Genomic DNA, 26295 nt, shown 5'->3' on the forward strand with positions numbered 1-26295 from the left:
GCCCATTAAGGCATTTATGACAATACACAAAGCCAGACGCTACCTATGCCTCTGGCATTTGGGAGACCAGAGACATTACAGCCATCTAGAGAGTTGAAATCGAGTGTTTGAAAAGATTGTTGAGGGTCCCTCAGACCACAGATACCTCCCTATAAGTCACACAGAAATTGGCCTGGCCTATGTTAACAACCTTATTAGAATCCACCCATTTCTTTTGTGCCTATCTATCTGGCAAAGCCGAAGACTGATTTTAGACATAATGTGATCAGGGATTGTATGAAGCTGGATAAGGTTACGAATATCCCCTGGCTAATGTACTCAAGGAACATGAGTAATAGTTTGGGTTTTCCTGAATTGGATACCACCCCAGAGGCCCATTTGTTGGCCTGTTAACAAACCCTAAATGATTGTTTCTTGAGTTGGACCAGGAATAGACAAGACTGTACTGAGAATGCTAAGAGTTTGGTAAGTCTTTACAGTCCTTTAACGTTGGACCTGTTATGGAACCACAACTTATGTGGGTAAACAATAATTACCAACAGGCTCTGTTGACCAGGCTGAAATTATGTTTAAGTTTATATTTTAAGTTTATTTGAGATTAAAACAAATCCATAAAACCACATGCAATACAATTCCATACTTAAGCAAAACACCACAAAAATTGTTAAAATAACATTGTGATAAAAACAGAGAGGGACACAGCTGCAATAACTTTGCGGGTAAGACAAACAAAGAAATATGTTAATAAATTAACACTCTTCCTACAAATATGTGTACCAAGTTCGTAGCACGGAAAGAATAAGCACCCTAGCAGCTATCTATATTATAAGCAAAAGCCAATCTATCGGTATATTTGCCTTAGGGTGCATCAGGCACGCTTCAAAATGATTACGTTCGTAGAGTGGAAGTAATGTGTCCATAGGTAAAATAACAAAGTTTACACAAGTCATAAAACAGCATTTTATATCCAAGCTCAACAAGATAACTAAAGCATAAAACCTGTATAGTGCACCTACAATGGAGTTTAATAGAATGAAGGACTCCGCACCTGAGGAGCTCTGTAAAGGCTGACCGGCCATGGCCTTCTTAGGGATTAGCCAAGCGAAGGCCAAACATTTGGAGACACTGATATAGATCTTCTCGTCAGTATCTTGCCTCATTATCCTCAAGGCTTGCTCAATTTTCTAAATACCCAAGAAGGCACATTCGTCTTATCCACTTCCTGCTGGCCAGGATGTAGGCTTGATAAAAGAAGAAATGGTGTAGAGATTCTTCTTCCCATTCACTTCAAAGACATAAAGTGCTAGTCCAATGCCTAAGTCCCCATCTGATACAAGAACTATTGATGGGTAATTCCCCATATCTAGAGCAAAGAAATAGATGCTTGCCTAAGGGAGAAAATAGCTTGTCTAAAAAGGGTTCAAAGAAGGGCATGGACTTAAAGTCCAAACAAAATCAATTCTACTTCCCAACCGCTTCCCCCAAATTCTTCACCCCAAAGCAAAGATTTAAGCCTTTCTTTTAACATTTACCTTGAAAGAGCAGGCACAGACTCAGGGGTGTCCCAGAGACAGGGCAACTTAGCTTTGGCAAGAGTCTCTATTATATGCTTGAGCCATGGGATCTTCCTGTAGAAATCTGAGCACATGAGATCTAAGAGCGGGATCCTATAGGGAGCTAATTCTTTCTTGGACCAACAACTATGCCAATAGTTCAAAAGACACATTTTGAATATCAGGTCTATTCGAAGAATATCTACATCTATAGGTTGGGGATCTTTGAGGTAAATCCAACAGAGCCTTTACAAATTTGTTTTCAGCTAAGGTGAGGCATTTGCCTGTTTCATGGCCCCAGGGTTGAGGGCCATATAGAGCTGAGCTCTTAGCCTTAACAATATAAACCTCCAGTGGTGGAGAAAGTGGTCTAGATTTAGTCCTATGTAGCATTAAAGAATCGCCCTTGATTCTTGATGTAACTTAAGAATGGTCTTGTCAATATGTAAGTGCCTTGTTAACTTCTTTGACAGCTTAACACCCAGATACTCAAAGTTTTGTACTTGTTGAAGTGAATCATTCCCAGTCTGTACAGTACACCTTTGAGAGCTGTAGGGGTTAAAAGACATAAAATTGGCCTTTTTGACATTTGGCTCTAGCCTCCTCTCTCATGTAAACACCTATCAACTAAAATTTGGAGCCCTGAGAGGATCTTCAAGATTAGCAGGGTGTTGTCCACAAGCATTAAAGATGGGACTTTCACTCCATCAATTTTAGGGGCATCATTGCCCAGGACATCCATATGCCTCACTAGATTGATAATATACAGTAAGAGGAGATTTGGAGCTAGGACACTATCCTGCCAAACTCACCTCTGGATTGGAATAGGCGTTGTCGATTCCCCTTTCCTACCATATCTGACCCGGGCATAGTTGACTTCATTAAGTTATATAATAATTTCCAAGATCTCTTTTAGGACCCCCCTAATGCTCTACACTGACCAGAATTTGGATCTAGGAATTAAGTCGAAGGTTGATTTCAGGTCTACAAAAACAATGTATAACTGCCCTTTCTCTTTAACCACAGTCTTCCAATAAAGTGTGCAAAACCTAAATATTTGGTCGATTGTACTTACCTTCTGTCAAAATCAAGCTTGGTATCAGTGAGAATATTATTATCTACGATCCAATCGGGTAATTTTCGCAAAATTTGGAGGCAGAAATGTTTTTGTAGCCCATCAATCAGACTAATTGGTCTGTAAATACGTGTGTCATCCCGGCTGCCTTTTTGTATATATTAGTACAACTTCAGCCAATTGCCAAGACTTGAGTAGAGGGCTGTCTCTCAAAATAGAACTAGAAACAAGATTAACACAGGGTCCCCAAATTAGGGGCTCTGCAGCAAATAAATCAGCTGGAATGCCATCTGGGCCTGGGGACATAACTGGGACAATAGTTGCCAGGGCCTCAAGGGATTCTTCAACTGAAATTTCAGAACCTTTCTGCCGAGCCAAAGGAACTGATATACCCATGGTAGAGGTCTCAACTGGAGAGGCTTCCTTGTCAGAATAAAGCTTTTCGAAATGATCAACCCACACTTAGGACTGAATGAAGTAGTTGACATTGCATACTGCTGTTCTGCTGCCATTAGCTACTATGTTCCAGAATGTTTTGGTGTCCCTAGTTCTTTCTTCAGTTACTAGATCATCCTACGTCAGGCACATTTTTTAAAATGCAGCTTGCATTCTCATCTAGCCTTTACAATAACTTCCCTGATTTTATAACATTCATTAATACTGATTTTGTTTGTCTACAATGCTTATTACACCAGGGATGCCTCTTCTTTGATTTTGGGTAGGCTTTAGGTTCTTTGCCTAAAAGCTCAAATAGGTCATCATGAACTTTTACATGAGTCGCATTGCTAACATTTTCACAGCCTAACATATATTCAATACAGTCTGCAACCTTCTCATATATTTGTGCTATAGCCCAGGGTTACAAAACACAAGTTTGTTTTTAGTAAGGGCTATTACATGCTCTTACCCCATAGGTCAATGTTAGCCCTAAAAGCTGAGTCACCAAAATGGAACACCTCTTCAGTGGCTCAAGGTCTAGCAACGGGTCACCTATTGCCCTATCCTCCCCCTCCGTAAAACCAGGATGAGATAATGCCCTTTGTGGAGGCCTTTCCAGGCTCAGCCAGGCATCCAGCACTTGATGTGTACCTGTGTGATGATTATTCTGCACAATCCACTCTGCATTTAATTTTATTTTGAAAATGTTACTCTAGTTTTAGGAAATCCATTGTATTGCCACTTTTAAATGATATCAGTGTCAGAAGGATGTATGATGGAACAACGAATGCTGGAATCACGCATGCTTGACAACGCGGTGGGAACAACGACCACGTTGTTACCACGAATGGCTTTACCATGCATGCCTTTACAACAATCTTTCACTGTAAAAGCATGCCTAATAAAGGCATGTGTGGGAACGGCATGCGTAGTTCTAGCATGCGACCCCCACCTGCCCTAAAACTACCCCGACCCTCACCCATAAAGCAAAATACCCCAGATATGTCCCACCCACTCTGAGGCCTAAACCCTTCCCTGATCTCCCCACCTGCCCTAAAAACAACTGACCCCAACGCCACCCCTAAAAACAAAACAACCCTGATCCCCCACCCCCAAAAAAAACTACCCCGATCCGCCCACCCCCAAAAACAAAACTACCCCAATCCCCCTACCCCTGCCCCTAAAAACAAAAGTACCCCAATCCCCCGCCCCTAAAAACCTAACTACCCCGATCCCCCACCCCCAAAAACCTAACTAACTTAATCCCCCACCCCAAAACCCAAACTGCCCTTATCCCCACCCCTAAAAACCAAACTACTCCGACCCACAGCCCCCAAAAACCAAACTATACCTACCTCCCACCCCTAGCTACCAAACTAGCCCGATCCCACCACCCCGCCCCCAAAAACCTAACTACCCCATTCCCCTGACCCCCAAAAACCGAACTACTCCGATGCCCACCTCCACCCCAAAAACAAAACTACACCTCCACACCCCAAAAACAAAACTACCCGACCCCCCATGCCACAAAAACAAAAGTCCCTGACCCCCACCCGAAAAACAAAAGTACCCTGATCCCCCACCCCCAAAAACCTAACTACCCTGATCCCCCACCCCCAAAAAAAACAAACTACCCTGATCCCCCACCCCCAAAATAACCAAACTACCCCAACTTCCATCCCACCTCTAAAAACAGAACTACCCTAATTCCCCCACCCTGCCCCTAAAAACAGAACTGCCACGGTCCCCTGCCCCCAAAACCAGAACTACCCCGATCCCCCCACCCCTGTCACTAAAAAAACAAAAGTACCCCAACCCCCCCACCCTGCCACAAGCCCTTAATCCACCCTATAAAAACTACCCCCAATCCTGCCCCAGACCCACTTACCTGACCGCGTCCTCTCCCGATACACTCTCCCTTTTTCACTGCCTTAACCATGCATGTGTGTTGTTCAGCACATGCAGGGTTAAGACAGAGAAAAATGGAGTTGTTGTTAACGCAAGCGTCCTTCCGCTTGCGTTAACAATGTAATCATTGTTCTGGAGATTTCCCGTGCTGGACACTACAAGTTAGCTATGTTATTACAATCCGTGAACTTTGCACTTGTATAGCATACTACTCACCCATTAGGGTCTCAAGGAGCTGTACGCATACTGCTGTGGACCACCTCCTGGCTTTTCCCTGTGCAGTACCCACTCCTGGACAGCCCCAGGGTGAAGCCAGGCATCCAAGCTCTGTTGTGGAGATTAAGCAAGCTATTGCCCAGAGTTACAGAGTGGGACCCATTAATTAGATTAGGCACTGAGGCAAGAATTATCTGGTTCAAGGGAATTGAGCCCAAGACCCACTGAGGTGGAAATTGAACCCTGGTCCCAGGCCAGATCTCTGCATCAGGGTCTGCATTACGATCTGCCACTCTAACCATTGTGCCACACTTCTCCACTCGCTGCCATCTTTGACCGTATGGTCTACAGTAGTGAGTTATATACAACACCCAATTAAGCAATGGAGTTTTGGCCTGCAGAGGAATATGTTTGATTGATGGTTAGATTCATTTTCACATTTTATATTGTTCTATGCTCTAAATCTGATTTTATGTTGCATTCATGTTATTATAGAGGTTTATATACATTGTGCAGTAAGTATAGGAAACGTGGCTTGAATAGAACATGATATGTTGCTGACTCTGTGGCACTATGCACTTGTCACTTTATGATGCCACCTACAGCTGGAATATGTTCTTATTTTATATGTGCATTTCTTCAGTTGACTTATGTATTTGTCTTTAGAGCATTTTGGCAGAATAAAGTTTTCCTGACTAAATAAATAATAATTAAAAATTTACATTAAACTGTACCCTATCAAAAACAAATACAATATATCAGTCAATTAAAATAATCAATGTATAAATTAAAAGGATTTGAAAATTATACATTACCATAACATTATAATACAAGACCTACAGACAAATTAAAAGAGCAACAGAGGTAGGTTTTGCTACATTGTACCATCAAGGCTAGATTGAAATTTATATCACTAAGACCATGGTACCAATCTCTTACAATCAGAGGGAAGAAGAAGGCTCAGACGAGGAGCAAAAGAAGAGCAAGGAGAAAAAAGCAACTACTTAAAATCTTTTAGCAAATATCTCTTACAAGTACAAATGCAAATATACACGCACACACACCCACATCCATGCACACAGATAAGTCACAGCCCTATACAAAAAAGCGGGCAAATACAGGATGCAGAGGCACCGTTTAGGAAACTAAACTAACTGACTAAATTATAAGTACCTGTTCATAGACAGTATACAGACTATTAGGGTGCTATATACCTTCCTAAAAAAAGCAGAGGGCCATCGTGTTTTTACAATCCTTCAAAGAAATCATAGCAATTTGGAAAGTGACATTGATTTCTGAAAATATTGATCTCAGGGCAGATGACAAAAAGACAGGGAAACATACATCTGGATCACTCTTGACTTTCGTAACTCAATATGGCCTTTATATTGCTATATCCAAAGGACAGCTATAGAACAGCAAATCTTTATAGCTCTACTACTTGAAAATCATTGATGTGTTGTATTTCTTTTCACAAAAAACACCTTTGATACAACTAGGACTTTTTCAGATTTTGTTGTGCATTGCAATGTATCATAAATAAGGCTGCCAACTTTAAATTTTTATTAAAAAATAAAGACAGAAAATAGTTGCCATCTCTTTCTTTAACAGTCATTGTGAAAGACAACAAAGCTAACACACAGAAACAGCATTTGTGTATGCCTGCATTTGTAAACTCGTCAAAGCCAGAAGTATTGCCTTTGGCACAGCTGTTTCCTACAGAATAATTCACAAAGGGCGAAACTAACAAGAAAAGCATGATTAGAAAGTCAAGAGGAAAGAACAACGAAGAAAATAGACAAGAAAAACAAATACCTGATTCTGAGTAAAACGTTCAAGGTTGTGCAGACATATGTGCTGTCAAGACGGATGGAAAAATTGGAAAAAAAAATAGTGTCCCTCCATGCTGTCAGTCATCAAAGTGGCAAATAGCTGTACATTTTGACAGCATGGGGAATCAGGAAAGAGTATAAGATTTCATATTGAAGCCTAAGTAGCCACATATTTGTGTGTAGGTGAAAAAAAAAAAATGCTTAAGCTTTCAAGTGGGTGCATTGTTTAATTACAAACATTTGATTGGCTCAGTAAATGCTGCGAATATTCTAGGATAGTGTACATTTATCATTGAAATAAAAATATATTAGTTGCTAATTGTTTGCCTAGAAATAAACATGGACAAATATCAATAAGATGAGAAAAACAATTGATGATGTGATTCCAAAAACACAAATATCATTAAATGGGGAGGCCTAATAACAAATCACCTGCAGAAAAAAACTTTGTGGTGATATGATTAAAATTGTAGAATATTTCAATTTACTTAAACCATTACGTACATTCTCGACCCCTGCAGAATCTGGATGGCATTCTGCGCGGAGAGGTTCAGCTTTGCCCTGTTGATCCAGTTGGTGAAGTCGTAGCGCACAGGGTCTTTGCCCATCTGGTGAAAAATCTCACACTGAAGAGGCTGCTCGCATTTGCGTATGGGGCCTTCATCTGTAAGGAGGATCCAACAGGCATCAGTCAAGAGAGGAACATATCAAGAAAGTAACTGAGCTAATCAAGAAGCATTTCAGTGCGTTTAACGTGTTCTTTAGACGTAGTTTGTCATCGTTTTATGCCTCGTAAATCAGAAAGTCAGGAAAACGTTCATAGCATTTACAAGAACAAGTAACGAAACCTGGATTTTAAATGGCATGTGTTCCTAAGGTGTGCGATAGAGCAGTGCATTACATAACATGATATTATGACCCAACTTAATGGTACTCCTGTCAACTTCTGAAAGCATTTTAGGCCTTGGTGGCCATTCTTCCTGCCTCCGGTCACTCTGCAGCAGACCGCACTACTTAGAATGAACTACGTTTTAGAGATTATTTCTGACTAATTTGTTCCTCCCAACAAAAAAAGAAGCACTTTCAGCAGAAATGAATGCAGGTAGACCGTCATGCGATGGAGGGACACTTGTCATTCATTTTTATTTTTCAAGGACAAACTTCCAAAGCAGGATATTGTTTCTGAAAGATAAAAAAACATCAGTGCCCCTCACGTGCAGGGAAAATCTGCATTAGGCAGACCTCCTGATGCGATAAAAGTGATGGCATTTTGGCAGATGAGAAGCTGCCAGTTACTGGGTGCCAGTCAGAAACTGACTCCCTACTACTGTAAAATAAAAAAAAAGAGATGTGACTTAAAGAACCACCTTCTTAACTTCGAGCAATATCTTAATCAGCTCCTACCTCAGGTTGAACACACATATGTTCCTTATCTACCATTAGGTTTGTTACATCTTATCTTATACAGTGGTTGCACTGGTTTTCTACTTATTGATGATATCCTCATTCTGTCCCTTCCATGATGCACTACGATTATTAAAATTATATTTGTATAATATACTATTTAAGGACTTTTACTGCTGTTTGCCTGTGCTTACAATAGGCTATTTGTTCTTAATATTTAAATTGCATTGCCACTCAAATGGGAATCCTGAACACGTTACATAAAAACAAACAAAATTTAAAATATATATAAAAATTGGGTTACTGCTTGAGCAGCCCAATTCCTTTTAGGGTGAAACACAACTAAACCTCAAATTAACCCATGCTCAAACCTCTGGTAGCATTGCACAAAAGCTGTCAAGCTTAATATGGAGGCAATGTGTAAAGTATTTAATTTAAGCAGCACTTCAACCAGTAATAAAGTGAAAGCACAACACAAGAAAAATTCAAATTTAAATAGAGTAAAATGTAATAAATTATTTGACACCAAACCAACAAAGATCCAATAAGTAGAACCAGAGATATGCAAAATTAAAGATTTCAGATAAGTATAGTGCCTAAAAGCACTCCCTATGAACTGGTTGTGCAAGACCAGGTGAAAGAAACAATTTCAGGGCCACTGTGATGGAGAGTGGGCCAAATACAGGGGCTACGTTAGTCCTGCGGGGAAGAGGTACCTTCAAATGTTCAGTGGGAAGTGTTCCATACACAGTGGAAGGGGCCACGAGGAGAAGGGAAAGCATTGCAGATGGTCAACCCTGTAGTGTGAGGAGCAGGCTGAGCATAGCATATGGTTGCTACTGAAAGAGCTGCCTACAAAAGTCTAACATAAAGAGTTCCATTCACGGTGAGGGGTCGTAAGGAGCAGGGAGAGCGATAGCCACTGTAACTCAAAGCTCCTGTCAGGCGTCATGGACAGTCTTTGCTGGAGATCCACGTTGGTGAATACCACGGGCTGTCATTATTGTAGCGTGAAGTGTAGATCTTGCATTGCCAGTGTCTCTGGTGGTCTCTGTCGCATGAAGAGTCGGATTCACCAGAGCTCTGCGTTGGTGGGCAGTGCAAGCAGAAGGATTTTGGCATCGAAAAGGCCCGTTTGTAATCACAAAAGCTTTGGGATTTATCCTATTCTTCAAGAGGGACCTCAACTGATGCCACACCAAGGGTTCAGGACCTGCTGGGCACCTTTTGGTGATCAGGAGCTCACTCCAGGTGATGCCAGGAGGTCCAGTTGCAGATTCAGACAGCAGGTCAGCTGGGACAGATGGAGGGAGGCATCTGGAGCTTGTCATGTCCCTGTAGCTCAGAACAGGTGATCAGTCAGCTGTCCCTTGCAGTCACTTCAGCCTGGGATGAAGGGTGCAGGTCCAGTCTTCCTTCTGAGCAAGCTGGTCAGGCCTCAAGCAGCAATGCAACAAGGGTGTCCCGATTCTATAGTACCCACAGGTGCAGGAGTGTGTAGAAGAGATGGATCTGAGGGTCCATTATTTATAGCTGGTGCCCACTTTGAAGTATAAGAACTTCCTAGAGGTTCTCATTCTCAGAGATGCTTCAAATTCCCTGCCTCACTGTTCTGGCCCCAGCTTGTCTGGGATCACAAAAGACCAGTTCAGACCCTTTGTGAGTGTGTTCAGGCAGAAACTTTGTGATGGGCAAGTGTGGTAAGTGACACCTCCTGTTCCTCATCAAGACAGAGAAGGCCCATCTTGCCAACAACTATTTCCCATTTTTTCTCACTGTCTGGGAGCAATACACAAAGACCACCTGCCAACTACACCTAGTCATGTGACCCAGGATACAGGCTCCAGGAACCAAATGGTTAGGACAATAACATGCCCATATTCTAAAAGTAACATTTTCAGAATTGTGACTTAAAATCCAACTTTATCATTAAACAGGGTTTCGAAGTACAATCTTTAGACACTCGATATTCCTATCTGCTCCCAACTGAAAGTTATCACTTATTAAATGTAATAACGTAACCCACTTTTATCCTATAGAAGAGGTAGGCTTTGCTGTTATGAAAAACGAGTTTAAGAGTTTTTCACTGCCAGGACATGTAAAAGCTAAAAGTAATTTTTTTTTATATACTGCATCCTGCCCTATAGGCTGTTTAGGCCTGCCGTTGGGGTGAGTGATATGTATTAAAAAGGAAGGTTTAGGCCTGGCAAAAGGTTTGTTTTGCCTGGTCAAAATGGCAGTTCAAAACTGCACACACAGTTTGCAATAGCGGGCTTGAGACATGTTGAAACGTCTACTTAAGTGGGTGGCCCACTAGTAACATATAATTTAGAGGCCCTGAGTACATGCAATATCACTTTACTAGGGGTATACATCTACATTCAATGTGCCAATTGGGTGTAAACCAACTCTACCATGTTGAAGAAAGTGAGCACAAGCACTTTTATCACTGGTTAGCCGAAGTAAAGTGTGCAGAGTCATAAGAGCCAACAGAAACAGATTCAGAAAACAGGAGTGTGTAAGCAAAATGTTTGGGCATGGCCTTGCAGACAGGGCCCAGCCCAACAGGAACTACAGTTTAAAGCAGTGCCTGGCACACTCATCAGTTCAACGTCAGTAATCCCTTTAGCGTAGCATATTATACAGTGATATAATTTCCATATACAATGGTGCCCATTGCATGGTAAAGTAAAGAAAATGTTTTAAATTGGGGTTTTCAGGGACCATTGTTAAAATACACCAGTTATGCATGGCATGATGAAATATATCTGTTAACCAAAAAACATTCTGCATTTGCAGATGCAGATGCAGGGATGACCCTGGTACAACAACCAAATTGGTCACATATAATGGTTTGAAATAAATATGACAATTTACAAAGAACATCTCGAGCACCAAGATTCTCTGCTACTGCAACAGCTTTAGCTCACTGCATCACCATAAGCTGAGGAGCAAAATTGTTTTTAATAGAGACAAAATTGTAAACAAAGGCAAATGTTGCTGTTAGTATTATGCTAAACATGTAATTTCCGGTTTCAATGTAAATGAGTCCATGTTAATATTGTTCCATCAATATATTGCTATGCTGATGGAATATCAGACATGCAGAATATCATTTAAAAACATGATGTCAGATTCACAAGCATATTTTCACAATTTGTGCATGAACAGATTGAAGGAAAGTGTGCTTTGCCAATGTGCAAATACAGTAATGGAATTTGCTCTTGTGCAGAAAGCTCTGCATGTACACAAGCATTCCTTCCTAAACACAATATACACCTGTGGGTATGATAGGGTTGTGTCCGGGAACATAGTCATGCACCAGCCTCTGCTGTCCTACTTTCCATAACATGAGGCAGAGCTCTTGATAAGGGAGGCACAATACAGACATTTCACAGTTATGTGCAATTATTTTGTCTATTGCCTTATGCCATGCTGTAGTTGTTTGATGCATCTGTTGTGGAACATTAACTCTAGGTTTTGGTAAACATTACCTACTAACAGGTACTAATATTGCTCTTGTGAGTGTGAGTTACACTTTCATTGTATCTGCTGTTAGATACTCAACTCTCCAACATGCCGCAGATCCACCTGCTGGGTTAGATCAGTACTCGATATATAAGTTCATAAATAAAAAATACCTTTCAGTATGAACTGAAGAAAATAAATGCCTTACATAAAAGACACTCAATGGATGGTCTACCTGACCTTTACATGTGGTCCCTGGTGAACTGTAGCACTGAACTGCTGTTTACCAGACTGAGCACTAGCATCCAGAAGGATGTTAAAAGGGAAATTATATTTTACGTAATAACCTAAGTAAATGGTATGAAGCATGAAAGATGCCCTGCACCACTTACCTTTAGAAATACCTTCATGCTTAAAGACATTGTTCAACAAATATGTAAAATTATGCTAAACTATCCTTATAATTCAAAAGGTGTATTTCTCTAACATGTGAAATTATTTTACTTTAGTACAGCTGATTATTTCACTGCATTTAGTGGCACTTATTAGAAGGGCACTTTTCAAACATAAACTTAGAAGCATCCCCCTTATCCTTGATGACAATGCCATTAGTGAACCAAGAGGCAAGTCAATTGTAAGGTGCACCCACTGAGTGGCCTAGGATACATCTAACACATTATAGTCAATTAAATCAAACACAAGAAGGGTGTGGCTTGCACCTAAGAAAGATGGCAGAAACCCAATAGCTCTCCTCAGAGCGACAGGAGATTCTTCACTACGGTGGCATTTAGACTGTGACTACTCCCCCTTTTCTGACTTTGGAGGCCATGTGAAGTCTGGAAACAATCCTGGAATGATTTATGAGCCATTTCTGAAATGCATTCCAGTAGTTCTTTGTAAAACAAGCTTTCCTTGGATTCATCACCCGTCTCCTGTCACAAATGTAGCAATGGAACATTCATGAGGGGTCAGTTCCTGCCAGCACATTAAGTTTGATGCAGGTTTAAACTCAATGATTTTCAGCTTTTTCTTGTAAGTTGCTCTTCTAAGCTCCTTTTCTCCCATCTTTTTAGGTGTCAGTGGCTTTTAATTACACGTTTCCTGTATTTTAGTTATATTTCAGTGTTGCAATGTAAATATATATGAGGAAAAGGACTCTTACATAAAACTATAACAATGGTGGAAACTTGAACTTGATGTTGTTCTGTGTTCATACATAATTTCTCCTTCTTAACTTCTCTGAGATCAATACAGGTTTTACATGCCATAAAATAGCATTGCTTTAGTATTTTAACTCAAACTAAATCTATGTTGCAGAGCTCATTAGTTAAAGGTCGGACCCCTTATTTGCCTGCAATAAGGGTGTTATTCTGTAATTTCTTAGCTTATGCTATTATTGTCATCCTTCTCTTGTCAGTGCACTATTGAAATATTTGCATGTGCTGATTCAGGAGTCCTTAACATTGTACTAAAGCTCTAACTGGTTTAATAAGCCTTCTGTTTCTTGATACTTGTCCTGGTTACTATAATTTGAAATGGAGGACACACCTGCTCTGTCCACTTGAGGGACCTCTTCATTCACATCCTCATGAGGCGCCACTTTTCTTCATATAGCAGGCAAAGCTTTGACTAAAAGGTTAAAAAAAGACCCTACTTCTCCTGCGAAATCGACTTCTCCAGTGTCTATGGACCTTTTTTTAAAGGAGATCAGAGCTCTTCGTCCTTGCATGGAAGAGACCAATGCAAAATTTTAAAGTCTTGATGAAAAGTGGTCTAAAATGAAGGAGAGGATGGTGATAGTTGAGTAACGCATTTACAACCTCACTAACACAGTTCATAAAGTTGCACGTCTTCAATCCCAGAACTGCATACCTCAAAAGCAGGTTGAAGATTTAGAAAACAGAAATTGATGGAATAATCTACGTGTTTATGGTTTGCCAGAAGGTACGGAAGGTTCTGATCCTGTCTCTTTTTTCCGACCTTTCTTCCTGAACGACTGCACATACTGGAATCACCCTCTTTGAACATCCAGCATGCTCACAGATCTGGTCATTTTCCCCACACTCCATCCACCTACAAAAGGCCCTGTGGTGTTATACTATGTTATCTAGAACACACAGATCTATGTAAAGTTCTGTAAGCTGTCAGATCTAGGAAACAGATTCTATGGGCTGGCAATACAAGATCATACAAAATATAATGCAGACTGACATAAAGAATTTCTTTCTTGCGATCTGTGCTCTGTTACCTTGGAGCCAGCTTCAGACTGTTTCACCCGTGTTTATTCAAGGTCACCTTTAACAATAAGACTTCCACCTATGAGGACCCTACTCATCTGAGAACTTTTTTTCAGGAAAACAAAATGGAGTTCATGTACACTTCCAAAATTACCAAGGCTTGCGCTTTATTTTGTTCTATTGTTGTTAAAGCCTGTTATCCCTATTTGAGGCACCTTTTACACTTGTTGTTTGCATGATGTTACATTAATACATTTATTTCATTTTAATATTCATATATATGTATTGTTATATGGTACTCAACTTACTCTTCTCTTTGCAAGTATTTGTTTCCATTTCCTTGTGATTACCCCAGTTTGTCTTGTACATCATCAGCCTTCTCCCTTTTGGTCGTCTTCCTGGAACTTGGCTTTGTCATCCTACCATGTGGTCTCAATATCACGCCTTCTTTGAAATTATCTGAAGGTATATTCCCTTCCACTCATATCCTTCATTATATTTATACTGTCTTTTCACTTTCTGTGTTCTTCACTTACTCTTCCACCTCATTTTCTCTGTGCATATTTCTCTTCCCTATTATGAGATATTTTTATCTACCCCTCTTCCTATCTTCTTTCTTGTGTTGATTCATATTGCTTCCATTCTGGTCTATAGCTTATGTTTTTTATACATGCTCTAATAACATTCTTCCACTTTTTAATTTATGATTTTAAAAATTGTCTCTTGGAATGTCAAGTGCTTAGGTTCACCAATTAAACATAAGAGGGTTTTGTCTCATTTATCACGTCTCAATGATGCTATTGCTCTTTTCCAGGAAATGCACCTTATTGAAGTGGAATCTATAAAACTGAAGTGAGGGTGGATAGGTAATGTTTTCTTTTCACTGGGCAATGGTAAGAAAAATGGGGTTGCTACATTGTGTCATAATTGCTTAATGTTCATTTAATTTCACAGGAATGCAACTTAGAGGGAAGATGTTACTCACTTGTTTGTTGATAAATGATGTTCCAGTCTCAGGGCCTCATATATAAGGTCTTTGCAACACTCTTGCATATTTTTTTTTATGCAGCAGTGGCGCTAATCAGTGCTTTACACTGCTCCAGACTTACAACCTGTCACATTGGGCCCAATGCATCACTTTGTAAAGCCTTGCATCACATGATATCTGAACCAGGTATAATGTAGGCAAAGTAGGTGTTCCCGGGCAAAAAGCCACATAGAACTGATGCAGTGAATATTTCACTGTGTTATTCTGCGACTTCACTGCGTCAAAATTTGATTGCCTGCTCAGAGCAGGCATTAAAGTGATGCATGGCTTTTCTTTATGGGAGCCTTCCTCGCTCTGCCCGAGAGGCGTCATTTTTTTGATGCTATACCAACAATGTGTCAATTTAGTGCCACAGATGACTCAGAATTTCTGATCCATATGTGGAAACGTGTGCCATGGAGCTCTGTATATGAAATACAGAGTATTAATGGCATTGTTAGGGAATAGTTGGGCAGTGCAAGAAATCTTGACGTATTGGAGCCAATGCGTCAGTTTCTTTTAAATGAGGCCCTCAAGTTTTAATCTCTATGGCCCTACTGGTTCTGACAGCCAATTTTGGCCTGACATAACTCAAAAACTTTTACAATGCCCTGATGATCACTTTATATTCACAGGAAATTGCAACCAGATTGTTGATCCTCTTATTGACAGTTTCTTCCTTTGCTTTTGTGCCAAATATATTTCAGAAATTATTCACCCAGCACTCTCACACCATGTGTTGATAGATACTTGGAGACTCTAACCCCACCTTGTGAGAATACACTTAGGCCCATATTTATACTTTTTGACGCTAAACTGCGCTAACGCAGTTTAGCGTCAAAAAATTTTGCGCCGTCTAACGCCATTCTGAAGCGCCATGCGGGCGCCGTATTTATGGAATGGCGTTAGCCGGCGCAAGCAGACCGGCGCTGCCTGGTTTGCGTGGAAAAAAACCACGTAGACCAGGCAGCGCCGGCGTTGGGAAAAAATGACGTTAGGGCGTCTTAAAATGGGGCAAGTCAGGTTGAGGCAAAAAAATCGCCTCAACCCGATTTGCGCCATTTTTTTACGACGCCCAGACGCCATTTCATGACTCCTGTCTTAGTAAAGACAGGAGTCATGCCCCCTTGCCCAATGGCCATGCCCAGGGGACTTGTGTCCCCTGGGCATGGTCATTGGGCATAGTGGCATGTAGGGGGGCACAAATAAGGCCCCCCTATGCCACCCAAAAAAAAGTAAAAAAATATAAAAAATAATACTTACCTGAACTTACCTGAATGTCCCTGGGGTGGGTCCCTCCATCCTTGGGTGTCCTCCTGGGGTGGGCAGGGGTGGCAGGGGGGGTCCCTGGGGGCAGGGGAGGGCACCTGTGGGCTCATTTTGAGCCCACAGGCCCCTTAACGCCTACCCTGACCCAGGCGTTAAATAGTGGCGCAAATGCGGGGTTTTTTGACCCGCCAACTCCCGGGCGTGATTTTTGCCCGGGAGTATAAATACGACGCATTTGCGTCGCCGTCATTTTTTTAGACGGGAACGCCTTCCTTGCATCTCATTAACGCAAGGAAGGCGTTCACGCAAAAAAATTACGCTATTTGCCAATACTTTGGCGCTAGACGCGTCTAACGCCAAAGTATAAATATGGCGTTAGTTTTGCGCCGAATTTGCGTCGAAAAAAACGACGCAAATTTGGCGCAAACGGAGTATAAATACGGGCCTTACTACTCTCCCACACATCACTCTTAATCACAAATTGATTATATTTTTATCTCACGTTCCCTTGCGCAACATTTATATTCTGCTGACATAGGTTCCAACCTAATTTCAGACCATGCCCCTGTTTCTATTCATCTTGACATTTTACCTACAAACAAATGCAACAGATGGAGATTTAATAATGCGCTACTCCTAGACCCTTCTTTCACTTCTGCTTTCCTCACCTCTTTTTTTAAAATTTCGATATCACACATGAACTTGAATTTCATTACGTTTGGGATGCTTTTAAAGCTTTTGCCAAAAACTTTTGTGATTAGATATGATTCCAAAAAAGCTTCCTCTTAAAAAAAACATAGAACTGCTTAATCATATCAAACAACTAGAACATTCATATTACACATCTAACTCTAAGAACTGTCTTCAAGATCTCAGTAATGCCAAACTTCAGAATAATAAATTCTCCAACGATACTTCCTCCTCCTTTCATCTTAAGTCCAGTGCTAATTATTATGGTGGCCAAAATACATCCTGCAATTTATTTGCTGATTATGTCAAAATTAAAACCAATAGACACCAAATTGACTCTATTCCTCATGATCACTCTAGTCTACTACACAAAGATGAAAATCTTTAGAGCTGTTTGTACATTTTTATAAACAATGATATACCCTGATCATACCCCCCACTCATGCTGATATTAATAAGTATCTCTCCAATTCACTTAAAGATTTTGATAAAACTCTAGATTTCCTTAAATTAGAAAAGGATATTACCACATCTGAACTTCGCATAGCCTTATCTTCAAACAAAGCGCCAGGGCCCGACAGCCTTACTGCTGAATGTTTCCTATACTTTGCCAAGTTACTCCTTACTAACCTATCTCTTCTCATTACAACTTTCCTTCAATCAGGTAAATCGTCTGGTTCTTTCTCAGACCCTCTTATGTCTAATTCTGAAGGAAGGCAAAGATCTACAGAAATTCTAAAATTATAGGCAAATATCTCTTGTAAATATTGATTATAATATTTTTTCTAAAACTTTAGCTCTTCGTCTGGAATCGCTGCTACCAAACCTACTAGGAAAAGAACAATCTGACTTTGTTAAGGGTCTTAACTGACAATATTCAGCTATTTTCTTATGTCTGATCCAAATCTCAGCAATCACTTCATCCTTTAGCAGCTATTTCCCTTGACACTTAAAAGGCTTTTGACCATGTGAATGGGTCCTTTATTTTCATACTTTAAAATGACTCTCCCTTATCTGCCTTCTTTATTCCTCTCCCCAACCTGCCATCTTCGCCAATTGACATACTTCCTCCTATTTTCCTTTGAGCAGAGGAGTTCGCCAAAACTGTCCTCTTTCACCCTTTCTTTTTAATCTATCTCTTGAACCTTTTCTCTCCAGAATGAGGCACAATCCCAATATACATTGCTTCTCATGGAACATCCTACATAATAAAACAGAAGTACATGCAGATGATATAAATTTATTTATATCCCAACCTCATACTTCACCTTCTGCCTTTCTTCAAGAAGTTTCCTCTTATTTTCGCATCTCAGATTATAAACTAAATCACAACACATGCAAAACCTTGCCTCTAAACAAATTAACTTTTAAACATCAATTTTCAGCAACTGGTGTTTCTTGGTGCACATCCAAATTTAAATACTCAGAGCTATGGTTCTCACATTCACTTAAAACCTTCATCTCTCTGACTTTAGAGGAAGTTAAACTTAAAATAACTACCCTGCTCACTCGTTGGAATCCCTTAAATTGTTCCTGGTGGGATTGCTTAGATAGCATAAAAATGATGATAGTACCTATTGTCCTATACACTATTTCCAAAATCCTTCTCTCTATTACTCTAAATGTTTGTTAGGCAAACCAATTCCATGCTTTCTTCTTTCTTCTAGAATAAGAAGAAACCTCTTATTTCTTTAATAAAATTAAGACATCTAAAATCAGATGTGGGTGCTACCGTTCCAGATATCATTCAGCTTCACATTGAGACAATCTGTTCAATAGATCCAAGAGTCCAACAACTACTCTCCTTTGTGGGAACAACTGGAGGAATCTTTCCTACCTCCCTTTTCTTTTGGTGAATACTGGGCCTTTAAAAAAAAAAAACCTCAAACGTTATTTTCACTCATTTTTAAACATCTTTGCTCTTTATTAAAATCTTTGAAATTATTTGGTCCCATTGACTTACCCTCTTTTGTTAACTCTCCCATTTGGTATAATACTTCTATATTACACAGTAATCATTCTATTTATTGGAGGACTTGGACAAAATATGGCCTAATCTAGGTACATAAACTCTTCATTAATGACACTTTTCTCACTTTCTCTCAAGCTCAGTCTTTCTTTAATCTTCCAGCATCCTTTCAGCATAAATCTTGCCCTCTACAATCCATTATATTGGACACTCTCACCAATTTTATCTCCAACCCGGTATAATCTTCTGCATCATATTCTATTCCAGGTAATCTTTTACACAATAATCCTAGAGCTTCTACCCTATATCGTTTTATATGCTATCCTTCCACTGACAGATCTAAATGAGATATTAAAATAGCGTGGGAAAGTGATTTCGTAACGGACTGGAATATTTCCTTATTGAGGCAAGTTTGGACAAAAATGCAGTCATCTTGTGCAGCCAATAATGCTCAAATGTTATTCCATAATTATAATAGGCTTCTTTTTTCCCCAGTGACCTTGCATCAAATTTACCAATCTGATAATTGCTGGTCATGTCACTCACCACTTACAGATTTACATCACATGCGTTTTACCTGTCTACTTGTACAATCATTTTGGTCTGAAGTTTGGAATTAAATTAACACAATTTTCAATACAACCTGGACTCCTCACATTAACTTCTTTTTAGGTAGTTTATCTGCTGATTGGGAAAATGTTTCATCTCATATAAAAATCATTGACCATTTGTTGTCAATTGCAAATCGATACAATACCAAAAACTGGAAAGCTTTTTCCAAACTATCTTTCCAAGAATGGTGGTATGCTGTATGTTACAATCACAGACTTGACACAGATTTTATCCATCCTATTTCACTTGCTATTAAACGCTCTATTTTATGGAGTCCAATTGCAAACTTTATAGCTAGTCGTGCTAAATCCTTATTTCAACAGCAGCCCATCAGAGATGTGGTTCCTAAACCCCACTGATATTCATGTTGTATCTTGCAGATAATGTATTGCTTTTAGTAACCTTTTCTATGAGCATGTCTTGTACCCTTATGGTATTTTTCTTACATAGGATCCTGTATATTTTTATCATGACATTGAACCTTTTCCTTTCTCCATTCCTTTCCCCTCCTTTTCTAATTTCTTTATTTAGAACCTCTTTTTTAATTTTTCATGCATTGTTTTATCTATACTTGTTTCAACCTGATAAAATTTATCTAAACGAAAAAAATAAAAAAATAATTAAACACAAGATAAGATTTTGGACAGCGCACATCCTGAACTCATGTATTTCAAAGTACTCTCAAATTCCAGTTTCTTTTATTGTGCATCATATACTTTATCTCTCCTGTTTTACAACAAAAGTTAAGGCCTTGTCTTTAACTCTTGGGGAATGAGGTTAGAGCATGAATGGCAGGCAGAAGTCACATGAAAGCTCGGCTCATTTTAGGCTTGGGAATCTCAGAGGACCTTGAGCTGAGCCAGACATCTGGCTTGAGTTTGGCTTGGCTCACCACCTCTGTCACACATTGGCAATCAAGGGAAATAAGGCATACTAATGCCATGATTTGAACATGATCAAAAATCTGGTTAAGCGGGCACACCAAATACATAATGCAAGGCTCCTTTTCTCAAGGTCCATACCCCTCTCACTACACCACATTTTAATGAGTGGGCCATGAGACTGAGTGTTCTCTTCCCCATTGGTAAAATCAAATGATTGTTTGGCTATAGTACTGTTTTATTATCACATAATTGCTACCAGGGTTTAGTTTTATGTATGTTCTTCTTAACGCTGTAAAAAAAGGAGCAGAGAAATATGTTCAAAATGTGACACCCCAAGAGCACACCATTTGTAAAAAAAGGGGAGGCCGGGATTAATAAATCCCCTGTCTTCTGGTTCGATATTCTCCATCTTACTCATTACACATCAACTGGGGTGAGTAGTTCCAACATGCAATACAGAGACTGCTCTGACCATATAAATGCCACTGTGCTGTGAAACCTACGCAGACTTCACAATCAGCATATGTTGGCAAAGCAGTAAACCCAGGAATAACAACCAAGTCTCCTTGTGCCATGACTTAAACTTTCCTACTGTATCAAGTCTAGCGTTGAAGGCTAGTTGTTTGTATCTGCCCACCTCAGTGAATTGCACGCCTTGTTGGGGGTCTTTGTGAGTTATTTTTTATACTACCTTAACTGAGCCTGTTTCTAAGCACATCTAATATTAATAGATAAGATAATAAATTCATAAGGAGATTCTGAGGCCTAAGATTCTATTTTATTCCAATTTAATAATCAAGTTACTTCATTGTATGTTTCGGCTCACCAGAGGCAGTGATAGCAAGCAAAGAAGAATTACACCACAATATCATAGAGGGATAGCTTCTGAAATACAGCATAACACAGTATTGCTGAATCCATGACTCCTCTAGAGACTACAGGCTTACTTTAAAAGGCATTATGGAAAGAAAATCTTTAAATACCCACCGACCCACAGTCTACTCCATGAACATGCCTTGCTTCCCTCTACCGCCTACCGTACAATGACCCCCACCCTGGTAGTGTCAATGGAGCCCTTGGTAACACCACAGAGATAATTTTGGCCGCTGAGAAAATGTTTGCGAGTATCCATGCTGTATATGATGACAACCTCAATTCACACCTGACTCTGATGAAGAAAGTTTTGCATACCACCACTGGACTGACTCAAGGGGCTTAAGAAATTATCCAACCTTATATGAACTTCAGAGCAAACCATTTCCACTTCACATCACCTTCAAAACCTCCTGTATCACCTACTAAGCATTTATAATTAATTTGCAAATTATGCTTCTAGGCCATGCACAAAAACTCCATCCTAGATCCTCACTTTTCCCTTCCAATTGGCTGTATTATAAAGAACCGCACTACTCTCCCCTCAATATAAGCCTAAATCATTCTTCTTTTATACATAGGTGAAAACATCTATACATACAATAAAACACTAAAATTCATTCTGGTGTACACAATAATATATTGTCCTTTGCACTGTTCAGTACTTAAATGAAGCCTCAAGAAGACTGTCTGCCGAAACATGTCTTTTTTCACTAACTTGCTGATGATAGAAAGTTATGATTGTTAACTTTATATCCTTCGGACATCAATGGTATATTACAGAATTTCTGCACTGTTGGAAAAACGTGAACAGTCCATCTGCACAATTTTGTATATTTGTGCAGTACAGAATGGATCGAACAGCATCTGATCCAGGTCTGTCACAGAAAATGTTTACACTGAGGCATCCAAATGTATTTCTAACAAGTCATATCAATCATAAAGGACTCTCAACCCCAGAACACCCCTTTAAAAGAGAAATCAACCTGATCTTTCAGCATTTTTGCTACTTGCATAGTAAACCATTGGACAAACTTACTTTGCCACAAACACAAACCCATTTTTCAGTTTTAAAAAGTGAAACAATGTATTTTTTTAAGTGATACTATGCAAACAATAGAAGTGGTGTGGAATCACATTCACCAAACCCTTTGGAAATTCAATTCTTCTTTACATAAACCTCAAATATGGTCCAAACAGATAATTACCCTGTTTTATTTGCACCAGTTTGACGTTTCTGCAATATGGCCCAAAGTGTATACATGCATGCCTAACTTTGAACACTAGACATCTACAATACTTCTAATTCCAACTCTCCAACTCTTCACTACCAGGCACATCAGCACCCATCCATCGCTTCACATATTTTTGCAAGATCGCAACTCTGTCTTTGACAATTAGTTAAATCATTCCTTGTCCTGCTAAACATTGTCAGAGCTAAGGAAGGTCATGTCTGTTACTCCACCATGAAAGCTTCTGTGATTTGGGAGCTACAATGTAATCCGTCATCTTTTCCAATCTTGTATAGAGACATGACATGCCACACTAGCTGTGCACCTCAAAACACTTTCAAACATACTCAAGGAACATCAAAATGATATTGCTGTCCTCCATACCATACCATGAATGCTTGTGGAAGCCAGTTTACAGTTTAATCTTTCCTGCATTAAAATAGACTCTTGCCATTTTAACAGCCTTCTACATGGCAGATAAAATCACTGTTCACTATCCAGGACCATCACACACATGGTTCTCCAGAAAAATATAGCCTAAATTCCATGTCATAAACTTTCACATCAAATAAATCAAGTCTGCCCTTTTTCCCATTATAAATCTATGGCACACTTTTTCACCACCACAGAGCGAGATTGACCTTCCAGAACTCTTTAAACATTTTTCATGGATTTTGTAACCTAATATTACTGGCTGAAAACAACTCTTTATGTGTTAGTGTAACCCATATGCAACTCTACCTGATTCACCTGTCACTGTCAATTACTTGTTCCAGTTAACCAATTCTGTGCAAAGTGTTGCGACAATCATTTATAAAAACTCAGACATAAATAGTGAGTCATCGGGTCCTCGTACATCTTTCAATTAAGGCCTTTTTTTCCTCATAGTCTTCTACTGAGGCACAAAATCAATGCAAAAAGCATACTGCACCCAACCCAAGGCCATTCATAACATTGGCCTTCATATATTCTTAGGAGTGACATGAAGTTCTTTGCACATCAAGAGCTTGTTACTTCCAGCACCAATACATGTAATTGGGAACCACCATTGATGTATGTATATATTGGTATTAAATATATCACAAACCCAGCCGTGAAACAGCGAAGTGCCATGTATTACATGAGGGTTTGGGAGTGTACATCAAGTGAGATTACATGTATACATTTTTACACATGTTTAGGCAAAGTGAGATTTAGGCGGTCATCACAAACATGAAAGACCATGCTGACAGTCGACGGAAGACCGCCAGTGGTGGCAGCAGGCATCCTGCCATATTTTGAGACCTGCCATGCACCGTACTGGCGGTAGGTGGCGGGGGTGGATGTTGCACCACCCTCACCGCCATGTCAGTCCATACCCCGCCACGCCTATAGTGATGCAGTTATAGGCTTGGTGGTGTATGGAGAGGCGGCGATGTGGAGCAGCATCCAGGGAGCCCATTCCCTCCCGGAGAAGCTCGATCGAAAAGGAAGGGGGGAGGGTGTGTGTGTGTGAGTGTGTGAGTGCATTGGGGTGTGTGTGAGTGTTTGTGAAGGTGGAAGTGTGTCAGTGTGTATGAATGCGTGTGTGCATGTATGTGTATGTGTGCATGAGGATGTGGGGGTTGGGATTTGGGGGGACCTGTACGTATGGGTGGTGGGTTGGGGATGGTGAGGAGGGAGCTGGGAGGCCTACATGGTGATTTGGGGGAGGAGGTTTGGGGGGGCCGCTTCTCTGGGTTCAGGGAGTGGGGGGCGGTTCTAGGGGCATGATAATGGCAAGGGGGGACTGCCATGTCACATACAAGTGACAGGAATGAGAATTCCTGCCATTCGTATGCTTTCCGCCAGGGACCCCGCCAGGAAATCCCTGATGGAAATAGGATCATAATCCCTTCGCCAGTCCGGCCCCCACCGCCGGGTCGAATGTGCCTACTGTCAGCCCAGCAGTCGATTCTGGCCTGGCGGTGGGTGGTAGTGAACTGGCTGCTTTGCAACCAGTTCACTACTGTGTTCAGAATATGGTGGTCTGGACCGCAATGCCGGTGGCGGTAATGAATGCCACCGCGGGCGTGGCGGTCATTACTGCCATGTTCAAACTGACCACCTAAGTGATTTGCAATGAATCACAGGCTATTGGTCATAGTGCCGAGGCCAGAATTAGAACCTTTGTCCACAGGTTACCTGGGTCCCCAAGTTACAAAGACACACTAGGCCACATCTCCTTGCTGCTACTTCACACATATCTCCTCCTAGCCACACCTTCTAGCAGTTGCTTCTCCTAGATCTCCTCCTAGCAGCTGCATTCCCTTGATCGCTCATTGGTTCCCTTCAGCACCAAATAGAAGGCTGCTGATGGAGTAAGGGTGAGACAATGGACGAACCTATACATGTCAGTGTGAGGGGTCAAAGGGTGCAGGATCGCACAGTCCCTACCACTGGTATTTTTGTGAATCAGCATCAATGTCAGAATTACAGAAAAAAAGGAGCCATTAGAAAATAATATGCCTGTCAGCTAAAGTTGCTTTCTGACTGTCAACTTGAATAAAAACTCCACAACGTGAGGAGGGGTGGGGCCTTGTGAAGCAAGTACCTAAGCAGCACTTTTGCCCCCAAGCCACCTCCTCTTGCCGATGTCCTGGGGTGTTTTCATACCTATTAATGGACGTCGGCAGTTCAAAGCCTCTGAAAACGAGCTAAAAACCACGGTTTACAGTGATTCTTAGCTCTTTTTTCCTGGCACTGTGTGATATTGGCTCCCCACCAAGTGACCGTGTGATGGGAGCCGATACAGTGTTTCACACGGTGGCATCGGGTGAGTGGCAGTTATCCACTCTCTCAAAACTACCCCCTGTATATGTGTGTGTGTATACTTGCCTTTGCTATTTAAATGTAAAGATATTTTGATGGCACCAAAATAGAACACATTTGGCATTTGTGAAGGAAAGTTAATAGTCATATTCATTCTAGAAATGGGTTTACTACCACTCTGTTAAGTGTTCTCTCCTTTCCTGTCTTGCTTCCATTTACTGGCATATCCAGTTTTGTATTCAGTTTGATTTATGGGCGACAACACAGAGATTAAATGAAATCATAAGGTGCTTCACTGTTCCTCCTTCGGGGCTATCTGCGTTCAAGCAATGTATCATCAGTCAAAATCCATTTGTGAGGGCAATAATTCAAGGATGTCAGCGGAGATGGACTGCTGTGAGAATGCATTAATAAAATTCCAGCAACAGCACATCCTCGGCTTTCAAAAATATAATGTGGCAGGATATTAATTCAGTGATTGGGGACAGATTGTTCTAGTTTAAAGCAACAATAAGATTCTTGTAGGACATATCAAGAGCTTCAATGCATCATCTCCCGTCTGAAAATGATCATAAACAAGCTAAACTATATGGAGGTATGCACTATATGATGTACTTTATAACTTTGAGGTCACTGCTGGGTGAGTGGGTTTGCAGACCCTAAGACAGGATAAGCGTGTTACAGAATACATTTAAACCCTAGCAAACCTCTTTTAATAACAGTTGTTTTGTTTATTCCATCTTTGATTATATTTTGCTAATTTCAGCAATAATTCAGGAGGAAATTTTGTATTGGGCAATTCATGTAGAAGAAATGCT

At 40.4% G+C, this 26295-nt stretch overlaps 1 protein-coding gene across 1 annotated transcript in view; it reads right to left on the minus strand.

The window, feature by feature from the left end:
- Window positions 1-26295, minus strand: part of MYO18B (myosin XVIIIB) — a 1377385-nt gene that overhangs the window by 842729 nt on the left and 508361 nt on the right. The window contains exon 15 of the mRNA XM_069214702.1: window positions 7527-7686. Coding sequence (XP_069070803.1) covers window positions 7527-7686 — 160 coding nt within the window. The remainder of the gene's footprint in view (window positions 1-7526; window positions 7687-26295) is intronic.

This window comes from Pleurodeles waltl, chromosome 11, assembly GCF_031143425.1.
Source record: "Pleurodeles waltl isolate 20211129_DDA chromosome 11, aPleWal1.hap1.20221129, whole genome shotgun sequence".
Lineage (NCBI taxonomy): Eukaryota > Metazoa > Chordata > Amphibia > Caudata > Salamandridae > Pleurodeles > Pleurodeles waltl.